A 22,326-nucleotide genomic window follows, 5' to 3' on the forward strand; every position below is an offset into this window, starting at 1 on the left:
TAAGATGAAACAATGTATCAACGAATTAAAATGTTCATACAGAGGTGTGTTTGACACTAATCTCTCTGCATCAGTATCACAGGAGCTCTATTCACTGTTCGGTGATGTAGGGGACCCTGCTCTTTTCACTATCCAATAGGTGCCCAAGCACAAATACAAGCAGGCCCATTGGGGCACCATTAGCATGGTTTGTTAATAGCTGCAAATCCATTAAGATGTCTTTTCCTGGTCAACATCTTGGGGTGGGCTGTCTTTTTATAACCTCTCATAATGCAATTTGCAGACAGTTACATGTAAACCTCCCCAATTGGTGATCAAAACTGCAGTACATATAGGCACCTTTTCTTCTTGACTTGTTTCTTTCTGCTCCTCAAACAACTTCTCAAATGATACTCAGTCTATTCTATGCAACCCTGTCTTCATATAATAATCACGTAAGGGCATGTGCCTCCCACAAGATCAGAACACTAACAGCCTGAAATTGTGCTGCTGTGAGCACTCATAAGATCTGATTAGCTAAAGGTTGTTACATGCCTGTTGACAGTCCTAGTTAGAGAAGAGACAGATCATTTTAAAGTCAGTTACCTTTGTGCTGTCTGAAATTGGAACTTATTTATAATATAATGTCTCTTTAGTTTTGCTTTTGTTTTCCTAATATTCCAGGTGATTCACTGCCTTTAAAGCAGTGGCGTAACTAGGGCAGGGCGAGCAGGGTGCGTGCCCTGGGCGCCGTGGGACCGGTCCGGCCCACCCAAGTTAGCCACCAGTGTAGCGCCGACCACAGTGAGTGCGGTCAGCGCTACCCATTTACTCAGGACCGGTGCTAGGCTTCCAGCGCCGGTCCTGTGCTGCACACCTCTCCATGAGCGCTTGCCCAATAGCGCCAGGAGGTGGGCTCAGGCTGTGCATAACACACACATCGCCACCAGCGCTGGCGGCGATGCGTGTGTTAAACAGCAGCCAATGAGAGTCAGATAGACTCTCATTGACTGCTGCAGTACCCACTGCAAGAGCCGGGCTTCATGACGTCTCTCCCGTAATGCTGAGCGCGCCAGCCCGGGAGGACTGGCGGCGGCGGCGGGAGCGGTGTCGCGGTCTGGAGCAGCAGCGTGGATTCAGGCAAGTATGTTTTTATATATATTTTTTTTAAAACCTGTCAGCACTACTGGGGGCACAATGGGGGAGGGGGGTGGCTACTACTGGGGGGACCTCTACTGGGGTGGGGGCACAACGGGGGGGTGGCTACTACTGGGGGCACCATTATTGGGAGGACCTCTACTGGGGAGGGGCTATTACTGGGGGCACCATTATTGGGAGGACCTCTACTGGGGGGGGCTATTACAGGGGGCAGTTAATCAGGAGGGGGAACCTCAACTGGGGACCACTACTTGGGGGGGGGAACTACTACTGGGGGAATTATAAAAGGGGCCTACTACTAGGGGCACTGCACTGGGGGGACCACAACTGCGGGCAATAACAGGAAGGACCACTACAGGGACCACTGGATAGGGGGGGGTCACTACTGGGGTCCTGCATCAGGGGGACCACTACTGGGGGCACTGCATGGGAGGGGGGGGGGGGACTACTGCTGGGGGCACTATATAAGGGGCTTACTGCTAGGGGCACTGCGGGGACCACTACAGGGGGCACTAGATAGGGTGATCACTACTGGGTGCCTGCATAAGGGGGACCACTACTGGGAAAACTGCATGGGGGGGTACTACTGCTGGGGACACTATATAAAGGGCACTCCATAGGGGGGGGGGGGGACTACTACTGGGGGCACTATATAAAGGGCACTGCATAAGGGGATACCACTACTGGGTGCACTGCATTGTGGGGACTGCTACTGGGGGCACTGCATTTGGGGGGACCACTACTGGGGGCACTGAGTAAGGGGAACTAATTGGGGGCTGTATAAGGGGGACCACTCCTGGGGATACTGTATAAGGGGCACTACTATGGGCATGCATAAGAGGGACCACAACTGCATACTGGGGGTACTGTATAAGGGGTACTACTGGGGTTAAGGTGCATATGGATAGGAATGTTCAGCGTGAAAATAAAGGGGTGTGTCATGTTGACACGCCCAATTTTTAAGTGACCACGCCCATTTTTTCCCGCGTGTGCACATATCGGGATGTTGGGGGGGGCTCCCTTTTCAAATTTGCCCTGGGCTCCAAATATCCTCGTTACACCACTGCTTTTAACAAATATATATATATATATATTTTTTTTTTTTTTCACACATTAATATGTGCATAGGTATCCTGAATTGCATTCCATATTTTCGGGCATTGTCTGGGATAAGCCTTTAGGTGGTTATAAATACAGGGGCCCGGTAGGTTGTGTGGGTAATTGCTGTCCTAATGTCTATACCTGCATAAGATTTGCTATGGATCGCATATCTTGAAAAAAGGTCTTTTGATTGGAACAAAATGTTGATGCTGTGCTGCGACCAATGATTGTCCTTTTGAAAATAAAACTCAAGCATTATTTGAAAAGTCTAGTGAGTGCCCTTGGATACGGGAAAATTCCATTCACAAGTGACATGTCGCAATATATTGCCTATTTATTTTTTTTCTTTCTAATTCTATTGTATAATGATCCATGAGATTGCAATATATAGCCATGAGAATTGTCAAATTCACAGCAACCATCGCTGACATGTACCAAGTTTATATTAGACATTCTGTAGGTATGCACACAAATCCGAATGTTAACAAATAGTGGAGAGGTCTATAGCACTAGAAATATATTAAAAGTACAGTACTTATCAGACTTCTGTTCCCAGGTGCTTACTTTCAATTAACTTAAGACCTAGAAATTTTAAGGTAGTGCAATACTGGTGGTAAATTTGCATTTGTTCAATAAAAACGTAGTCGCATAATCCAAAATACTAAAATAGAAAAAAGAGAATAAAAAAATAAAATGTTTCTAAAAACGGGTACTCTTGAGGTGTGATACGGAAACCAACTGAGCATATTGGTGGCTTAAAGTACAAGTGTTTTTTTTGTTTTTTTTTAACTTTAAACATATTTTACATGATATAAAAATATTACTCACAGTGCGCTTTTACATTAATATTGCTATAAACAGAAATAATGCACATATTTTAGTGGAAATAAATTATATAGTCATTATCTTGTTAAAAAAAACAAAACACAGGGGAAAATGTGGACTTGCTTTGCCATTGCAGAAAAACGTCCAATCAAGCCCTTGTTAAAAAAAAAAAATAATAATAATCTTGGTCGAAGTTTAAATTTGGGTCCCAGAATTGTACTTGATGCACAATGTAGGTGTCTTTGCTCCACATAGGTTATCCAATGCAAAAGTAGTTCCAGAAAGTATAATAAGAAAAAGTCTTCTTTATTTTCCAAGCATATGAAACATTTTCTGTTGCTATAACTAGTTCATGTGTGGTCTTTTCCAATATGTGGGTACGCAGCGACATACTTCTTCACTATAATAAAAACCAGGTTCACAACGTTTCGGTCGTGTTTTACATGGTGGTCTGTAACAACTAGAAAAGGAAACCAAGAATTAGTTCTTAATGATCAGCTATCTTTCTGTGACAATGCTGTTACTTGTAGATTAAGCTGAAGTGCAACACAAAGGGGCATATTCAATTAGGTGCGAGAATATAAAAAATCCTGTTCCTGCGAGTTTTTTCCTGCAGGTACAGGATTTTTGCTATTCAATTAGGTGCAGGGTTTTTGGGGTTTTGAGCGCTGGGAGTTTTATTCCCTGCACCTCCAGAGCAAATCTGATTTTTCCAAAAATCGTTAATTTTAGGAATAATCAGCGGGACTTGATCTGGGACCCTGACGGCACTCCCCGAGGACTAATTAAGCAATTGGAAGCATATAGAAGTTTCCATTTAGCTTATTTAGTCCTTAATTACTGGACCACACACATGATGCAGCTATTCTCTGACCCCACTTTCCCCCACTCTCAATGAACAACAGAAATATATATTTGGAATTGGCATTTTTGGGGGCTGATATGTACTGTGACACAAATTAGGTGTGAATGGCAGAGTGTATGGACACCTGAACTCACAAGCACATACTTATCTTTGTAAGCAATAATGATACATAACCCCTGTTCAATTCTTTTTTAAAATGTTGTGATCTATAAACAGGTACTTCCTTAGTGGTTGTAGGTATTTTAATGTATATATTGAATTTCTCTCTAGGAAAATTTGTATTTAGTACTTGAAATTACTGTACTGACATGTTACTCCTTAGTAGTTACTACCGTGTTTCCCCGATAATAAGACATGGTCTTATTTTTTTTTTGGTTCCAAAAAACACCATAGGGCTTATTGTTGGGGTAGGTCTTATTTTAACGAATATTGACAGCAGTGCCCCTTATGCAGGCCCCCCTGTAGCAGTGCCCCTTATGCAGGCCCCACCACCTGTGGCAGTGCCCCTTATGCAGGCCCCCCCTGTAGCAGTGCCCCTTATGCAGGCCCCCCCTGTAGCAGTGCCCCTTATGCAGCCTCCCTTGTGTAGAAGTGCCCCTTATGCAGGCCCCCCCCTGTAGCAGTGTCCTTTATGCAGGCCCCCTTATTGCAGTGCAAGCCCCCCTGTAAATGATCCCCCACCAGTACAGTACGGTACTTACCTGAGTCGCTGCCGTCCGGGATGTCCCTCTCACTTGCGCGCTGACTGGATCTAACATGATCCAGCAGGGGCGGCCGCACAGGATCCTCAGCGCGCGGGTGACGTCATGACATCACCCGCGCACTGCATGACTGGGAACGCTGGTCTCTGCAGCGTTCCCAGCTCAAAAAGAGACTAAGGTAGGGCTTATTTTCAGGGTAGGGCTTATTTTAGACCGGGCTACAAAAGTAAGGGTAGGGCTTATTTTTAGGGTAGGTCTTATTATCGGGGAAACACGGTATTGAACTTTCTCTTCCACACGAAGCACCAACAATGTAAGAATGTTTAAATAAGAACTAAATATATAATTTGTTGCTTGTAAATTGACTAAAGCGAAGAAACTGGTGGGGTGACAAGCAAGACAAATATATAATCGAAACTAAACTTCATGGATCCATGACTGACGATATATATTCCTCGCTATATGGTATACTGCTCAAGCATATGTACATATCTAAAGGGGTGTGTGTGTGTGTGTAATATATATTTACACACACATACATATATACACACACAGTGTTTGTAGTGGGGTGGTATACAGTGGTATGACATTGCACTGGTGGCTTGTGCAATTAAGTTTTTATTTGTATATTGCAGTGCAGCACATGTGAGAGGAGCCGCGAAGGCGACAAAAGCAGCAAGAATACACAGAAGGTGGGAAGTGTCTATGAACTGGAGCCAAAGGGTTGCAATGGCTGGAGAGACTGTGCTGTAAAGACACAAGGGAGCTGGAGAGACACTGCAGGGTTGGAGAGACTGAAGGGGGCTGGATCAGCTGCCACACTGGGGGTGTGAAGCTTGAGAGACACTGGGGGGGCTTTGTTGGAGAGACAGAAGGGGCTGGAGCTGGAAATACACGGGGCGGATGTAGCTGGAGAAACACTGTGGGGGCTGGAGAGACAGAATGGGGCTGCAGCTGGAGAGACACAATGGGGTATGAGGCAGAAGAGAACTGGGGGAAGTGGCTGGAGATTTATTCACAACTGGCAGGATTAGCAGGAAAAGGCACGGGACAGTAATCTCCATTAAGGCACCAATTTTCAAGAAACATTACTGATAACAAATGGGACCACATTAGCAAATACAGGCCCTGATTCAGAGCCGGACGCTCTGACAGAGCGCTCGCTCTGAATCAGGGCCGTCCTTCCTGATTTTAGAGCAGCCTCCTGGCTGCTCGCAAAAAGCTGTGGGTGACCACCCACAGCTACAGCAAGTGGCCAAAAAGATGGTCGCGATGGTCACGATCATCGGGCTTGCGACGAGACCCTTGTGGTAGGGTCTCATCTTCTGCAAGCCCTGGAGTGCTTTTGGCTCTATCAGAGCCAAAAGCACTCCCACTGACATCACTTGTGATGTCAGTGGGGCCGGCCCCAGACGGTAGGCATTCCCATTGGAACGCCTCTGTCTGGCCAGCCATGCCCCCTGCACGCCCACCAAAGGGGGTGTGCTGTCACTCACCGACAGCACGCCCCCTTTGTAGCAAGACCCATAGCGACGGCTTGCCCGTCGCTATCCGGGTCTCGCGCATTGCGCACGACGGAGCAGGGTCCATCGTGCGCATGCGCACTGGCCCAACATCGACCCGCTTGCGAGCGCTCGGCGCTCGCGAGCGGGTTTGAGTCAGGCCCAGTGTTCAATAATATAAATGTTTGATCAGGGAATTTCACATTTTGCTCTGCACCAAAACATAATGTTACTATGTATTAGCTGGTTGAGCCTCTGCTATATGACGACGACATTGGTTATAGTCTGACACAAACAGGCATATTCCAGACCATGTGATCTCCTATGTGATTAATGAATACCAACTGAAGTCACCAACCACACAGGGAGAATCAATTTCTTCAGATTCCATGTTGCAGAGAAACCACATATAGGTAAGGAAGACTGTTAAGTAACTGCCCTGGACCCAGGGATAAATCTCATATGAAAATCTCAATAGCTACTGGGAGCCTAAGGCGGCCCCAGTCGTTCTATTCAAATTTACATGCCCCCCATTTCTAAATAAATATAGTGGTGCCTAACCCCCCAAAAAAAGACCTAACCCCGCTGTGCTGCCTAAACCTAACCCCCCCATCTGCTATCTACATCCTCACACAGACTGTATAATTAATATAATGTATATATATATTTTTTTATAGTTTCCATTTCATATATCAAACAATATGAACAAATTGCCAAATCGTGTGCTTAATATTATTTCACCAATGTACCTGCAAGTTTGAGGATTAAATCTCTGTGCTCGGAGAAAACATTTATTTGGCGTCTCTACACATTCACAGGCACATTTTATAGGATTCAGTGGCTGGTGTTTTGGGCAGGTCTTTTTACACACACACTGGCATCTCTCTTCATCGTACTCCTTGTTGGGTCCACAGGAAGTGGAAAGAAGTTTATTTTTGCAGACACACTGACAAGATGCTCGGTCTAGCTCTTTATGAGGAACACAGCTTGACGGTAACAAGCCTCCTTTGCAGACACACTGACAGGTTTCTTCATCTAATTCTTTGTTTGGACCACAAATATCATGGAATTCCTCAGCTGAGTCTAAACAGAATAAAGCAAATGACAGCAAAACAATATCTCAATACAAAGGCAAATACAATTTAGTCCGAAATTTGTACACGAATTGGGGCTCATGCAGAGTTAAATGAAAGTAAGTTTTGTGGATGTATCTTGTGCATTTCTGCACTGTGCATGCCCTGGAGCTGAGCGTATGCAAGTATGGGTAATGTAGAGTCATACGCAATCCAGTTGCTTGACCACTTGTGGCTTAAGGGGTGTATCTAGGTTACAATGGGGCATTCTCATGTACTTGCAATATTTATTGATAGCATGTTGATGGCATTTGAGCTATGCAGAGTTGTACACACACGTAAATACGCCCGATTTCTGACCTCTTTTGCACACTTTTTTCCATGCACCCAATGCGGGAATCAATTAAAGCCAGCTTGCATGTAACCCTACATCAGCCCCATTGTGTTGCAGCATATGATATGTTTCTCCTTCTTCTGGTTACATTAAATGAACTATATGACATATATTTACAAAATGGAACATTTTATCATTTGATAATGGAGGCAAGGTAAGCACCTAAGGTAGTGATGGCCATTGACCATCAGTGGTTAAGAACCATCGACAGTTTGCCAGTGATGGTCGATGGTTTTGCCATCAATGGCAGATATCTGATGGTTCTCCACCATAGTTGGCAGACTGGAAGCCAATGATTTTTTTTTTCACCGTCTGCGCTAGGAGCACTGAGTTTAGCCCTGTCTCTAGTAGCATGCCAAGTCCCACACCAATGCTGAATGGTCCACTGCCTGCCATGTTCCCCAGAAGTGGTGGCCATGGAGGGGTGAAAACCATTGATGATTCACACTCAATGATTTCATGCAATTGATGGTAAACACTGAAGGCACCATCGATGAATTATCCACCAATATCCATCCCTATTCTAAGATGGACAATACTGGAGGATAACAGGATAACTGTAAACCGACCTCTGATGATCAATATTACTTTGTTCTCTGTGGAACAAAGTTCATATACCAAACTTATTTATTTCATGACGTTCCAACCTTCTTACAACATCTGCTCCTTGCTTTACTTCCAGGAGCATAAACAGACTTTCCTCTCTAAAGAGTTGAAAAGTCAACTAATGCTGGATTTCGCTACCATTTTCTGGAACACTGGAAAACCGGCCAATGCATTACACACTGATGAAACGGGTCAAGTAATTTTTTTGGATTATACACAGCAAATGAATTGTTACTGTACCTTCCAACTTTTGAAACATACATACTAAGTTTTGAGCTAATATAAATCCTCGGAATAATTACAGTTGTTCATCTTTAAATAAATGACAGGAGATAATCATGCATGCGGAAAAGTTTAACATTTATCGCATGTATTATTATTATACGGATCATATTTCTTTACTGTAATGTTCTTATCTTGATATAACAAGTTGTCATATTGCCTACATTATTCATAATAATGAAAACACAAAGCTGTAATGTGATATTACGTCAGTACTATGTAATAAGCATAATTATTATATAGTTCACATGACTTATGTAAACAATAACTTATGAGCATAACAATTTTTCTGCAGAAGAAATTCTCTTCTCCCCAAGGACATGAACATACAAAAGTAGAGAAAGTAATTAATTATATTCTGAAGGAACGATCTCTTCTAATGTGTTCAGTATGGAGGAAATCTCTTACCTGACTCCTCATGATGTGATGGGTACCCAAAGTCGTGCTGCTGTATACATTTGCACAAATGGTTATTCCAAATGTGGTTTCTAGGACATGTCTTATTTGTCACTTGACATCTGAAAGAGATATTTCATAGGTTACATTATAACACTTCTTCGTTGAGAAGTGTTACATGAACATTATGTTATGTTGTACGGCTGATCCCAAGGTAAAAAGCTACTGGTTTACACAGTGTGTATACAGCCTTATTCTTCTGCTTCAGTTTACACGGTTTAATCTTCCAGATGTGTTTTGGGGTCAAACATGTGTCACAACGTGGACTCTGAGGCTGCATGACATGTGAGAGGGGAAGGAATAATCAAGACAAAGCTTCCTGGTCTGTCGATAATGATTAAAATCCCCTCATTAATATCCATCAATCAAAACCTTTTGTACCCTATTCTGCCATCACAGGGGTATATTTACTAAAGTGCGGATTTATAAAAGTGGAGATGTTGCCCATAGCAACCAATCAAATTCTACTTATATTTTATCTAGTACCTTCTAGAAAATGATAGCTAGAATCTGATTGGTGGCTATGGGCAACATCTCCATTTTTGTAAACCCACTTTAGTAAATATACCCCTAAGACTGGTTTTCCCAAAACTAAAGTCTGATTGGACGGTCCTCAGTTCACTAACACATCTCTCAACTTACATTAAACAGATCTATTATTCTCACAATATTTTCCTTAAACCCTAAAGTCACAAAAGTAATCAAAGGTTACCCAACGTGTGAATATATTTAAAAACATAACATACTTAAATAAATGGGTTTTTATTTGTGAAATAAATTACAATTCTTCAGATAAAAAAAAAAAGATAACAAGTAAGCACACAGTAATAGATTCTAAATATTTTGGCTAAAATAAAAGGGTATAAGACATACTGTAACATTAACTTACATTTCAGTTGCAAAGCCTGCGTCTGGCAATAGCGAGGTTAGAGGATGGTCAACCAATTTATCAATAGCATCTCCCAAAACTGAAAACAGTTTTTGAATCTGAACTGCAGTAAAAGTAAAATCTTCCCCCGTGACCCCTCCTTTCTCTTCTGCCCTCCCCGGAAACTCTCATTACTTCATTGCTTTTGAGGTGAGATTCCCCAGAGTCTATTCGTATCTTTAAACGACTGCTCATCATTTTGCGCATAACCACAAAAATCACTATTATAGCTTTCCTGACTGCATACCGTGGTCAGCCATATATGCTAAAGGCACACATCCACTAGACGACAGGCAAAAGACTGCACAATTACGACATAGTAATTGTGCAGTCGTTTGTCTGTGATGTGCCTACAGTGAATGAGCAATTGTTTAGTGTAGGCACATCAATCATCTGCAATCATGTTGAACCTGACGTTATCGTCAGGTTGTCCAGGATGTTTGCCCGATGATAGGAGCGTGCATCGCTGGTCGTCTTAAGGTGCCCACACACATACCGACTTTTCATCCAATTTGGCCGATTTCGACGAATCGTGACGACAGATCATGTAAAAAATGGCCAAATCGTGAGTTTCTACACTTGATCACGATGCCGATGCGCGTCCCCGCTCGTCGTACATCGCATCTTCAGATCTGCCGTGCTGTAGGGCAGATTAGCCAATCTGGGATACAATGCACTGGCTGCACGATAGATCTTACGTCAGATTGGACATTTTTAACTCCAAATCGTGACCACGAGTGCCTGGGGAGAGTCCAGGGAGAGTTCAGGGGAAATCGTGTACATTGGCTGATTGGGAGCAAGTCGGTATGTGTGTGGGCACCTTTAGACATTTTTTTAAACAATCTGCAAATGATTTTCAAACGCTCAATTTAATCGTCTAGTGGATGTGTGCCTTTAGACTTGACAAACTTATCTTGTCAGAGGAAACCAGTTTTCTTTTCTGGCTCCTTCTGTGGAGAACAATTTGACACCCTATGGCTGGGTACACACAAAGATTTTCTGTCCAACCATCCAACTAGTTGATTGGTTGGAATGAAAATCTGGTAAGGTATGAAAGCAAATGACAATCAGCAATTTGCTCCCAAACGCCGGAAAAATGGACAAAAACTGTTGTTTGAACAAATTGTTTAAATCAAACATTTAACAAACTTGTGTGAACGACCATTTTCATCTGTTTTCTGGCATTTAGGAGCAAATTGCTGATCATCATTTACTCCCATACGTTACCAGATTTTCATTCCAACCAATCAACTAGGTGGATGGTTGGACAGAAAATCTTTATGTGTGTATGCACCTTAAGTCCTAGAGATCTTTGAAGTACTTAATTTTCTTGCATAAATGTTGCAGAGTTAACGTTTCAAACTATTTTGTCCAGCTCTGCAGCGCTTAAGGTGTGGTGTATATTATGTATTTTCATTTCAGGTGACAGGAGACACCTCTGCCCTTTGCCTCTGCTTTCCTGCTCAGTGGCGGGCTGGGCCGGGGGGCAGGGTGCCATGTGCCCCCCGGGCCGCAGTGTCATGCGGACCGCGGGCAGTCTGTGTCACTGTGACACAGACTGCAACGCGTGTGTAGCGCTGACCGGACGGAGTTCGGGCAGCGCTACACAAGTGACAAACACACAGCCGCCGGCTCCGGCAGCTGTGTGTTGGTTTTGATCAGCAGCCATTGAGAGTCTGTCAGACTCTCATTGGCTGCTGCTGCGCCCACTGAAGGAGCCGCTCCATCTTCCGGCTGAACAAGTGGGCAATGGGAGAGGCATCATAACGCCATATGACGTCTCTCCCATAATGCAGAGCGGCCGGGAAGGACAGACGGAGGAGCGGATGGCGATGGCGGGAGCGGGGATTCAGTTGAGTGTTTTTTTTTTTTTTACTATGTGTGTCTACTGGGGGGGAGGACAACTACTAGGGGCACTGCATAGGGGGGTGGGGACTACCACTGGGGGCACTGCATCGAGGGACCACTGCTGGGGGCTCTATAAAAAGGGCAATACTGGGGGTACTGCATAGGGGGGAGATTACAACTGGGGCCACAATTTAAGGGGCACTGCATAAGGGTTACCACTATTGGGGGCACTGCATGGGGTGTGGACTGCTACTGGGGGCACTATATAAGGAGCACTGCATAGGGGGTACCACTACTGGGGGCACTATGTAAGGGGCTTACTACTGGGGGCACAAGGGTAACTGCACCAGGTGTAATTCACAAAAAGTGTACTAAGGGACCAATTCAGCACAGATCGCAATTGCGATCGCAGCTGCGTAATCGCACGCAATGAAGCTGCGAAAATATACTAATGCCTGCCACAGCACAGCCAGCATAGAGACGCCCACTGCAGTTTTCTCATATCCGTAACACCTCGTAGTTCTATGTATACATTGGTAGCATCGAAGCACATCGGCCTGTCACACACAAGATCTGACCTGTCTCAGAAATTGCAAGTCTCGTCACACGCAGTGAGTACTCAAGCTGCGTATGCAATTGCAGTGGATAATTTAAACACACCCATGCAACGGCGTTCACATGGTCAGGCACGCTTGCTTTTCTCCAAACACTCCCCAGTCACAACCCCCAAATGTTCAAGGCCTGTCTCTTGCTCTGCGATGTGATTGCAGTGCACACGCAGTACGGTGTAAGCACCGTACTGAACAATAGGCTGATCCGTGCATGCAGTTGTGAACTGTGCTGAATCAGGCCCTAAGTATTTAGGATTACTATTTTTGTTGCAAAGGAACGGTTATAAAGTAGCAGATTAATTTAAAAACAACTTGCGTGGCTCAATTTAGTCACAAAGTCTATGCTGTGGTGTTCCAAAGGGACTATTTGGCAAGATTTGACGATGGGTGTATGTGTGTACACATCTGGATAATCTAGAGTGGTGAACAATTGTTACATAATGTCACAGAAAATCAACAGTAGCTACAGGTGAGAAACGTGTGTGGCTATTGTAATGCTGGGTACACACTGGCAGATATATTGGCCGATCAGTTGATCGGCACATACATATCATGTGCCCGTCGGCCAGTGTTAACCAGTGATACATCTGAACGAAGTCGTTCACAGCAGTGGTGCAACTAGGGTATTTGGAGCCCAGATAAGTTAAAAAACAGACACCCCCCCCCCCAAAGTAAGTGAAGGCGTGCCAAAAAAGTGAGTGCAGTCACATGTCAAAGGGGCGTGGTTACTGAAAATGGAGGCGTATCAACGTTACACTACCGTTTCTCGTCACTCTGGAAAATTCCTTTCCATATGCACCTTAAAGGTCCCAAGTAGTAGTGCCTCTCTTGCAATGCCCCTGTAGTAGTGCCCCTTATGCAATGTCTCCAGTAGCAGTGCCCCCTGTAGTAGTGCCCACTTATGCAGTGCCCCCAATAGTTCATCTGTAACAGTTTTTGGTCAACCACTTTTTGGTTTACTGTATCTGTAAGTGATCAGTTTTCCTTATATTTGGCAAGGAGTCTGGCAACTGCACAGTGAGTAATGAGTGGCCTATTTGGGTGATGTTGATTGAAATCATTTGCAATAGCACTTGTGCTTCATTCTCTAGATAACAATGCAATCTCAACATGTTCTATTTGTGTTAGTGCCATTGTCATTAATGTCACTATCTGCAAAAGAAAACTGCTAAAACTGAAGAATTAATAAAGATACATTAAAACGAAGAACATCATTGTTTTTCTTAAGAAACTCTGCATCTGTTTGATGTCACATGACTACCTTACCAATTAAAAAATCAGTTGCATCCAAGATGGCTGACTTCGAGATGGCCACCATACTGGTGACATACCCTAAAAAGTTTTCCCCCACTCCCATATCATATGTGTAGACACTGGATTAATATTTCCTTACTCATTTCCTTTTTATAAGGGTGTTTCCACATTTATGGACCACCTTGTAGATTGTAAGCTCCACTGGGGCAGGGACTGTTCTGAATGGCCAGATGCTCTCTGTAAAGTGCTGCGGAATATGTGTGGGCTATATAAATTACTTAATAAATAAATATATCTGTCCATTGTGCTCTGTGTACAGGTAGTCAACCGACCGCCCATACACTTACAGCGGAAGCCGAAGAGAGGGGGTCTCAGCCAGATGATGGTTGTTCAGTGTGTAGGACCAATCATCATCTGCAGATATATTTAGATATATTAGGTGTGTACCCAGCTTAAAATAGAAGCATTATCAGCCACGACTATTAAAGCACCTTTTTTGTGCATTGCTGAGGTGATACAAGATGGAACAAGAGACAGTGGGACAAAAAGCTATCTAGTTTTGAGAGAATCAGTAACTGTCATAAATGATCGTCCTTGACCAATTATATTAACTAAACCTCTTTCCTGTCCTGGTACAGGAGAAGGCTTTCACGTCACTGTTGCACAAGTACTATGAAGCCAGTAAGCCAAAAACTAAGGCAATAGGCCCTTCCTGATCCTTCTAGAACTTGAAGTAATATGGTGATAGAGCTCTATGCCCATCAGTGTGTCCTTGAATGTGTTAAACATGCTGATATATCATCCTACCCTTAACTTGAGGTTAATTGCCATCTCAGAACAGCTAACATCATCATGTTCGCTGCTGGACACAGAACAAGAACATTAGTTGACCGCAGGGCTGGACTAAGGGCCTCATGGGCCTGGGGCTGAGAATGTTCAAGGGCCTATTGCGAGAAGCAAATGAGGTGTGACCAGTGCTGTGTGTGTGTGGCCAGTGCCATGTGGGTGTGTACACCTGCAACACGACCAGCCCCAATGTCCCCCTAAATAAGTAAATGTAGAAAAATGGCACAGTTTTGTGAGGAAAAACTAAATACAATTTAAATACTTATGATGATTTATGGCCAATCGTGTGGCCAGCTGGTGGCTGGTCATCATGCTGTCATGACAATGGGCCTATTTTTATGTGGAGGCCAGGAGCTGTAGTCCCATCCACCCTGTTGTTAATCTATCAAAGTTCCCCACATTTACAAATAAGTAAACCCTTAAAATGACCCTGTACTTAGAGAGATGATACTACTTGGCACACCTTTTAATTTATCATGGTTAACACAAATGTTATGACTCTAATTATATTTTACCCATTATCTTATAGGTTATAGCATCCAATCATTATAGTATGGGTAATTTTAAAGTTTAATCAGAAAATAGAAACATAAAATATTTAGGGCCTCATTTATCAACGAGTTTTATCATACACAACGAGTTTTAAAACTCATTGCGCATGATAAATGAAACTCAAGCCAATCAGCTCCCAACTGTCATTTTTCAAACTGATGACAGGAGCTGAATGGCTGGAACACCATTATTATACACGAGTTCTAAAACTCGTTGCATATGATACAACTTATTGATACAGTAAATGAGCCACTGAGTCTATTTTAAAATTGTTATTTATAATTTTTAATAACATTAATTTTAATGTCTGTCTATAGCCAAAGTGAATTACTCCACCTGGAAGCTGGTTATTATGTTTTCATCACCTGTTAGAAAAGTAAATCAGAATTGTTGTAAGACAGTTATGGGAAGAATATCTGGCTTGGTAAAATTGCAGGTATGTTATGATGTTGAATGATTATGAATCAATGAGGAACCACCAACAACAAAAGTATAAAAATACCCTTTCATCACTGTTGTAGTCATGTTATCTCAAACATCAATACAGGCCCAAAGCTGGTACGTATAGAATAAAGATAGCAGCAGTAAAAAACTCTTAAGGTGGGTACACACTATACAGATATATCTGCAGATCGAGTGATCTGCAGATATATCTACAGATGATGGTTGTTCGTACACACTGAACAACCATCATCTGTGCCTTCCCACAGGTCCCGACGACCAGGGGGCGTGTCCTGGTGGGCTGGGGGATCCCTGCCCCCTCTCCGCTGCATGTGTACGGGCGGTCTGCAGACCACTCGTACACAACTGCCGATGGACAAATATGTCTGCAGACATATCTATCCATCGGCTGTGCAGCACAGCCAATGAGATATGTCGGTGAACGCCGACGTTCACCGACATATCGCGGGTACACACTGCCTGACGGGCAGCAGATACACTGGCTGATCAATTGATAGGCCAATGTATCTGTCAGTGTGTACCCAGCTTTAAGCACATCACCCAATGTTTACAGTCAAATAAATTGTCTACAAAATCCTTTAATGATTTAACTATAATCCTATCCTATTCATTGAAATACAGTTCTTCCTTTTCAACATGGCAACCCTATAATCACTGGATTTTAGAACATGCCACCAACATGCAAGCCAGAAATGTACACAAACCACGTGCGCAGGATTAGATTTTATGCTTAGTACGGTATATGAAGCACTCAAGGAAAATAACTAATAATCCACTCCTATCAAGTAGTAGTATCAACTGTAGGAAAATGCAATTCACAATGTGCTACTATGAGCCATTGCTTAACTCCCTATTTTTATTATTCGCGTCACAAAGTTCACCCTATAAAATAAAGTCCCCGGTTTAGGGGTCTGTTTGTTCATTCGGGCTAATCTCTTGAACCACTGGACTGATATTTTATGGGGTTTTCACTATTCTATACAGCATTGGATATTGGATGAAAAAGGTTTAAGTGTATAAACCATTCATCTGTGACAAAAGGGAACCAAGCAGTGACTATTTTACTGAAGTCAGTCACAGGAAACACTGTTGTGCTGTGTGTGTGAGGGACTGACTGCAGCTGCATGGGTGTGGGCTGTGCTCTGATTTGTCTCTCTGAGATAGTGAGAGCCAATCAAAGCTAGAAAAGTGCCCTGTTGCATAGCAGCAGCCTCGAGAGGGGATGGAGTCAGGGACTGAGCAGGGTCACATCTGAGGCAGACAGAGTGAGAGACAACCTTCAACAAACCCATGAAGATCCCCTGATGCAAACACAGTAGCCAGGGGAGGCATAGCTATCAGGAATAACAAACAAACCACCAACCATCAGAACACCATCAATAGATTTCCATTTGATAGTGTTTTTACCATTTGATGATGGCAGTCCGATGTTTGATACCGTCTTCGGAACAAAAACATTGATGGTTAGTAACCATCAGATTCCAATGTTCATCCCAAGGCTGGACTCTGGCCACCACTTCTCCACCGAGAAGTTCTCCCTCTCCAGTGTGATGTTCCCGCTCAGCCACACGCCCCTCGGTTAACAGGAGGCACCTCCCATGGAAGTCAGTGATGTTCTCTGACAGAGGCACCACGGCAAGGAAGTTCAACAGGAAGCCCAGGAAATACAGGGTACATCGCCATGTTAGGCAGCTCGGGAGGGGAGCCACGGGGACATGCTGCTAATGAAGTTTATACTAGCTGCAATACAAATCTCTCATCCATGATCCTCCTGTCCTTCCCAGTACCTCCCAGTGGCCAGGCCCCAGCCAGCTGCAGGGCAGCAGCTATGGGGGTTGTGGTGACACTGGTGAGAAGCAAGGGGAAGGAGTGAGAAGCAGGGAGCTGTGGTAAGAAGTAGGATCGAGAAGCAGGGGCCAGTGGTGAGATATAGATATATGCTGTGGTGAAATGCAGGGGGCAGGAGTACGACATAAAATTTTATATATATATATATATATATATATATATATATATTACATTTCCATGCGTAGTCAGAGTTACAAATGCACAGTATACTTAGTGGCCTGGTTATTAAGCATAAGGGAGGGTGAAACAAGAGGAAGGAGGGCCCTGCATGCAAGAGTTTCCATCCTATAAGAATGTAGCCTACAGTAATGGACCAGAATGTGACATGTGCATGACAATTGATATTTGGGAGTGGCTTATTTTTACACTACACTTAACCAGTTCAATGTTACGTACTAACAGAACTTAAAATATAGATATGTGTAATGAAACAGTACTGTATTCTACAAATATAAAACACTTGTTATCACAAACATAGGTGCATCAATCAGGTGTCCTCATTTACCAGTAAGGTAGCAGTAATGTTGACCAGCATTTTGAACTATCTTTATAATAAATTATTAATATGTATTCGGAATTCCCTGAATGCTTATATTTGTTTTCATGTATTCGGGGATTTCTTACAATAAAATTCAACATAAATCAGATCACACTTAAAATATTTTTTTCTCTGATGTATATAGTAACTTGAAAAATCTCAAGGGCCACATTTATCGAGTGCTCGTAAAGCCGAGTGAGAGAGACTGCGGCCCAGTAAATAGCCCACAACTCACTGCTCTGAATGCACATCATTTATCTTAATCACAGCACAGATGTTTCTGACAAGAGATTGTGATTGGCTGCAGAAGAACCTAAGATTGTAATTCAACTTTAAATATGTATTTTGTGACACAGGAGTACTTAAAGTAAAGACTAATAAGTTAGTGTACAAAGCCTTTCTGTAATGTTTGGATTTCAATAATAATTATTTTACAAGCTATAGCTATATATTCTGTAACAATCCATAAGAACTTTAATACCACTAGATTATCAGGACTTTTCTCCATCAAAGCAAGCATCAGCATGCCACAACACATACGTATGAACTACACTACTGAGATTTCAACACTTTATCTAGGGCTTCAATGACACAACCTTAAAACCACAGTTTCAGCCAAATTTCAGACAGCAACTTGCAGAGCCTGAATGCAGCAAATCAAAATCTTCCTTCAAACCATCTGTGCTGCATTGAACATAAATAAAACCACCAAGTCAGGACAATGGAATGTGGAGTACTGGGAGTATGTCAGGAAGGGTCTCACTTCTTCAGCAATATATAATAGGTGGAAAAAAAATATACCAGACACAGCCCAATGCAGGAATTGCACAAATAAAAGTATGCAAGCAAGATAGAATATCAAAATATTGAAAATAGGAAATGTAAGTAATCTATACTGTATTACTTATCAGCAGGGCCCTTTCTAGACCCTGCGGAGCTCAGGGCGGTAGTTTCTTTTGGCACCCTGAGCTCAAGGGGGGCAAGCCCTGATCGGATGGGGGGGTCCTCTGTCCTCTCTGCCCAGCGGTTGCTCCCAGAATGCCATATGCGTTCCCGAACTCTGCCCACTGGGAGTCCCAGTCTTACAGAATGCCATCAGTAGTTAATAACTATAATGGTGGTGGGCAAGAGCGAGCATGTGCCGTCAAGATTAAATGGCGCCGGCGGGGTGAGTTCAGCTGCTCCCTCTGGTCGCAGCGCCCCCTGGTTGCAGTGCCCTGGACAATAGCCCTGCTTGACCACCCCTAGAACCACCACTGCTTATCAGCCACCATTGTCTTGCATAAGTCCTTAGGAGCGCTGATGGGCTAAGTTTCCAAAGAGGTACAATACCGTCTAATTCCTTAGCACATGGATTAAATAAATAGCTCTACTTGTTATCACAGGATTTAGCACTATATAAACTAAATGTAATTCTAAAATGGAATGCACTGCATAGTATACCTAAGTATTTAAAATTCTGCATGCAAAGTCAGACTTTTTCCAGATGCGATATGGCATTGGTCCAAGTTTTTCTATGTTTTTCTTAGTAAATCAATGCAAACACAGCAGCTTGTCACTTCAGCTTATATTGAAGCATTGTAAACATAACAGCAGCAGACCTGCAGTGATACACAGCTCAATGGGACACAGGAATATCGGAAGGATAGACTATGAGATGTAGTGCGCAAAACCTGCAGCCTCTGACCTAACACAAAAAGGAGACTCACTAATCCCCAAATGAATGCAAAATGATAAAAGAAAATATTTGTGTAACCGGATGGCGCTGGATATTCAAAATAGAACAATCAATATGGTACTTAGGGCTTCATTTGGAGGCGGCCGTACGGTCTACGACCGCACGGCCTCCTCGATGTTTGTCGAGTGCGCATGCGCACGAGGGAGCCAGCTCCTTCGTGCGCATGCGTGAGACCCGCTACGACCGACAGCGCCGGGCGAGCTGTCGATGTTGATTGACAGCTCGCCCCATTTGGAAGGCGGGCCGGTGGGGTGGCAGGCCAAACGGAGGCGTTCCCATGGGAACTCCTGCCGTTTGGGGGAGGCCCCACTGACATCACTAGTGATGTCAGTGGAGAGCTTCCGGCTCTGACAGAGTCAGAAGCTCTCCGGGGCTTACGACAAGTGAGACCCTACCCTAGGGTCTCGTCGTAAGTCCCTATGGTCGCGATGGTCTTCGACCATTGCGACCATCACCCTAGCGGTCGTTAGAGCTGTGGGTGTAAACCCACAGCCTAACGACCGAAACAGAGACGGCCGGTCAGGATGCAAGCGGCCGCCCAGTTTCTGAGCGACCGCTTGCATCCTTCGACCGCCTCTGAATGAGGGCCTTAGTCCTTTGTTGCGGACAGAAGATCCTGATGTATGTTCCCTTATGTGTAGACTTCTTGAGGTCTCCAAACGTTATCCAATAAATGCATGAAGAATAAATATAAAGAAAATCGTCTTAGAAAAAAGGGGTAGTAGGTTTTCTTCAAAAATGTCTATATATAATAGATAAGGGGAAGTGATATAATTCTGTTAGTTGGTCAGGTATAGTGGGAACGTACCCCGACTCACGTTCAAATAAACAAATGTTATCCCCAAAAGGTTTCTTTGTCCCTTCAATTCATTAAGAGTTGATTTTCTGTATGCATGCAGTATTCAGAAGAGGGGATTGGGTTGTGCGTACCCTACTCACGTAATAGATATCCTGCTTCCTGCATATAAAGGTTTCTTTCAATTATCAGCGGAGTTTCTCTTATAATTTATCTCCGTATGATGATTCCTCAAAGAAAGGAGTAGTGGTGTGTATAGTATGATGTTTTTAATAATGTATAATACATACACAGACATAAAACAGTAAACACATAATCCAAAAATCTTGAAAAAGACCTGCAGTGACAGGTTGAAACGCGTTGGTTATAAGGAACTTGCTGGACAACAAAACGGGGGACCTGGCATTATCTATCAAAATATCAGGTCATCACCTCTTTTACTATTTTTGGAACCTTTTGGGGATAACATTTACTTATTTGAACGTGAGTCGGGGTACGTTCCCACTATACCTGACCAACTAACATAATTATAATCACTTCCCCTTATCTATTATATATAGACATTTTTGAAGAAAACCTACTACCCCTTTTTTCTAAGACGATTTTCTTTGTATTTATTCTTTTTCATGCATTTATTGGATAACGTTTGGAGACCTCAAGAAGTCTACACATAAGGGAACATACATCAGGATCTTCTATCCGCAACAAAGGACTAAGGCCCTCATTCAGAGCCGTACGCTCTGAGCAGAGCGCACGCTCTGCATGAGGGCCGGGCTCCTTTTTCATGGAGCGTCCTCCTGGACGCTCGTATAGCTGTGGGTCACCACCCACAGGCTATACGAGCGTGCATTTTGATGGCCGCGATGGTCGTGACCATCGCGACCATCGAAATTGCGAGCCGGAGCCTGCGGTTGAGGTTTTCAACCGCAAGCTCCGGAGTGATTTTGGCTCTATCAGAGCCAAAATCACTCCCACTGACATCACTAGTGATGTCAGTGGGCCGGCTTCTGACGGGAGGCGTTCCCGTGGGAACGCCCCCGTCAGGGAGGCACGCCCCCGGCACGCCCACCAAAGGGGGCGTGCTGTCAATCAACATTGACAGCACGCCCCCTTTGATCGGACACAACGAGCGAAGGAAAGTCCTTCGCTCGTCGTGTCTGGCGCATGCGCACGACGGAGCTCCCTCCGTCGTGCGCATGCTCAGTGCAGACCATCGACCCACTTGCGAGCGTACAGCCGCTCGCGAGTGGGTCTGAATCAGGCCCTAAGTACCATATTGATTGTTCTATTTTGAATATCCAGCGCCATCCGGTTACACAAATATTTTCTTTTATCAATGGGACACAGGACTATCCTGAAGTGGAAGGGAGCAGGGTGTCTAGTCGGGATGTAGTCAGGAAGCAGACTGTCTAAATACCGACCACCGGCTTCCCGACTCTCTAATCCCGGCAAAGTACTAATTACAGGTGTCCAAATTGCTCTTTCATGTTGTGCTACACTAACACATATGCGGTATCTATATTAGTATACATGCAATTAATTAGTTTGTTATATTGACAAATTACTTCAAGTATGAACCATGAAGACAAGATGCCTTTTTGAGTGTGACCCTGACATTCCACTGTAGTTCTGTTAAGTATTACTTCCCAACAGTCAGTATGGAAATTGACCATCGATGGTTAACCACCATCAATGGTTTGCCACAGATGGTTGATGGTTCTGCTATCCGATAGTCCTCAGCAATTGAGGGCAGAGCAAACAGCGATGCATATTTTTTTCTCTCAGAGTACTGGGGGTCACAGGGCTTTGCCCATGGTGCCAAGCAGGATCACGGAGCTTAGTTCTGCCCCTTGACATGACATGTGAACCTCGCCCCTTTTGTGACGTGCTTGCCAACTGTAGAGTCCCATCCCCAGCCAACGTGACGTGCTTGCCAACTGTAGAGTCCCATCGCCAGCCAACA

The 22,326-nt window shown here is 43.8% G+C and overlaps 1 protein-coding gene across 2 annotated transcripts in view; it reads right to left on the minus strand.

Annotated features, from left to right (window-relative positions):
- Positions 1–1,540: 1,540 nt before the first annotated feature.
- Positions 1,541–22,326, minus strand: part of VEGFC (vascular endothelial growth factor C) — a 203,223-nt gene continuing 182,437 nt past the window's right edge. For both annotated transcript variants that reach the window (XM_088446962.1, XM_088446963.1), the window contains exons 5-7: positions 8,895–9,004; positions 6,881–7,214; positions 1,541–3,523 (exon numbers count right to left, since the gene is read on the minus strand). In XM_088446962.1, the coding sequence (XP_088303088.1) occupies positions 3,409–3,523; positions 6,881–7,214; positions 8,895–9,004 (559 nt within the window). In that variant the 3' untranslated portion in view covers positions 1,541–3,408. The remainder of the gene's footprint in view (positions 3,524–6,880; positions 7,215–8,894; positions 9,005–22,326) is intronic.

This window comes from Taudactylus pleione, unplaced genomic scaffold (genome assembly GCF_031769625.1).
Source record: "Taudactylus pleione unplaced genomic scaffold, aTauple2 ptg000408l, whole genome shotgun sequence".
In the NCBI taxonomy this organism is placed as follows: Eukaryota; Metazoa; Chordata; class Amphibia; order Anura; family Myobatrachidae; genus Taudactylus; species Taudactylus pleione.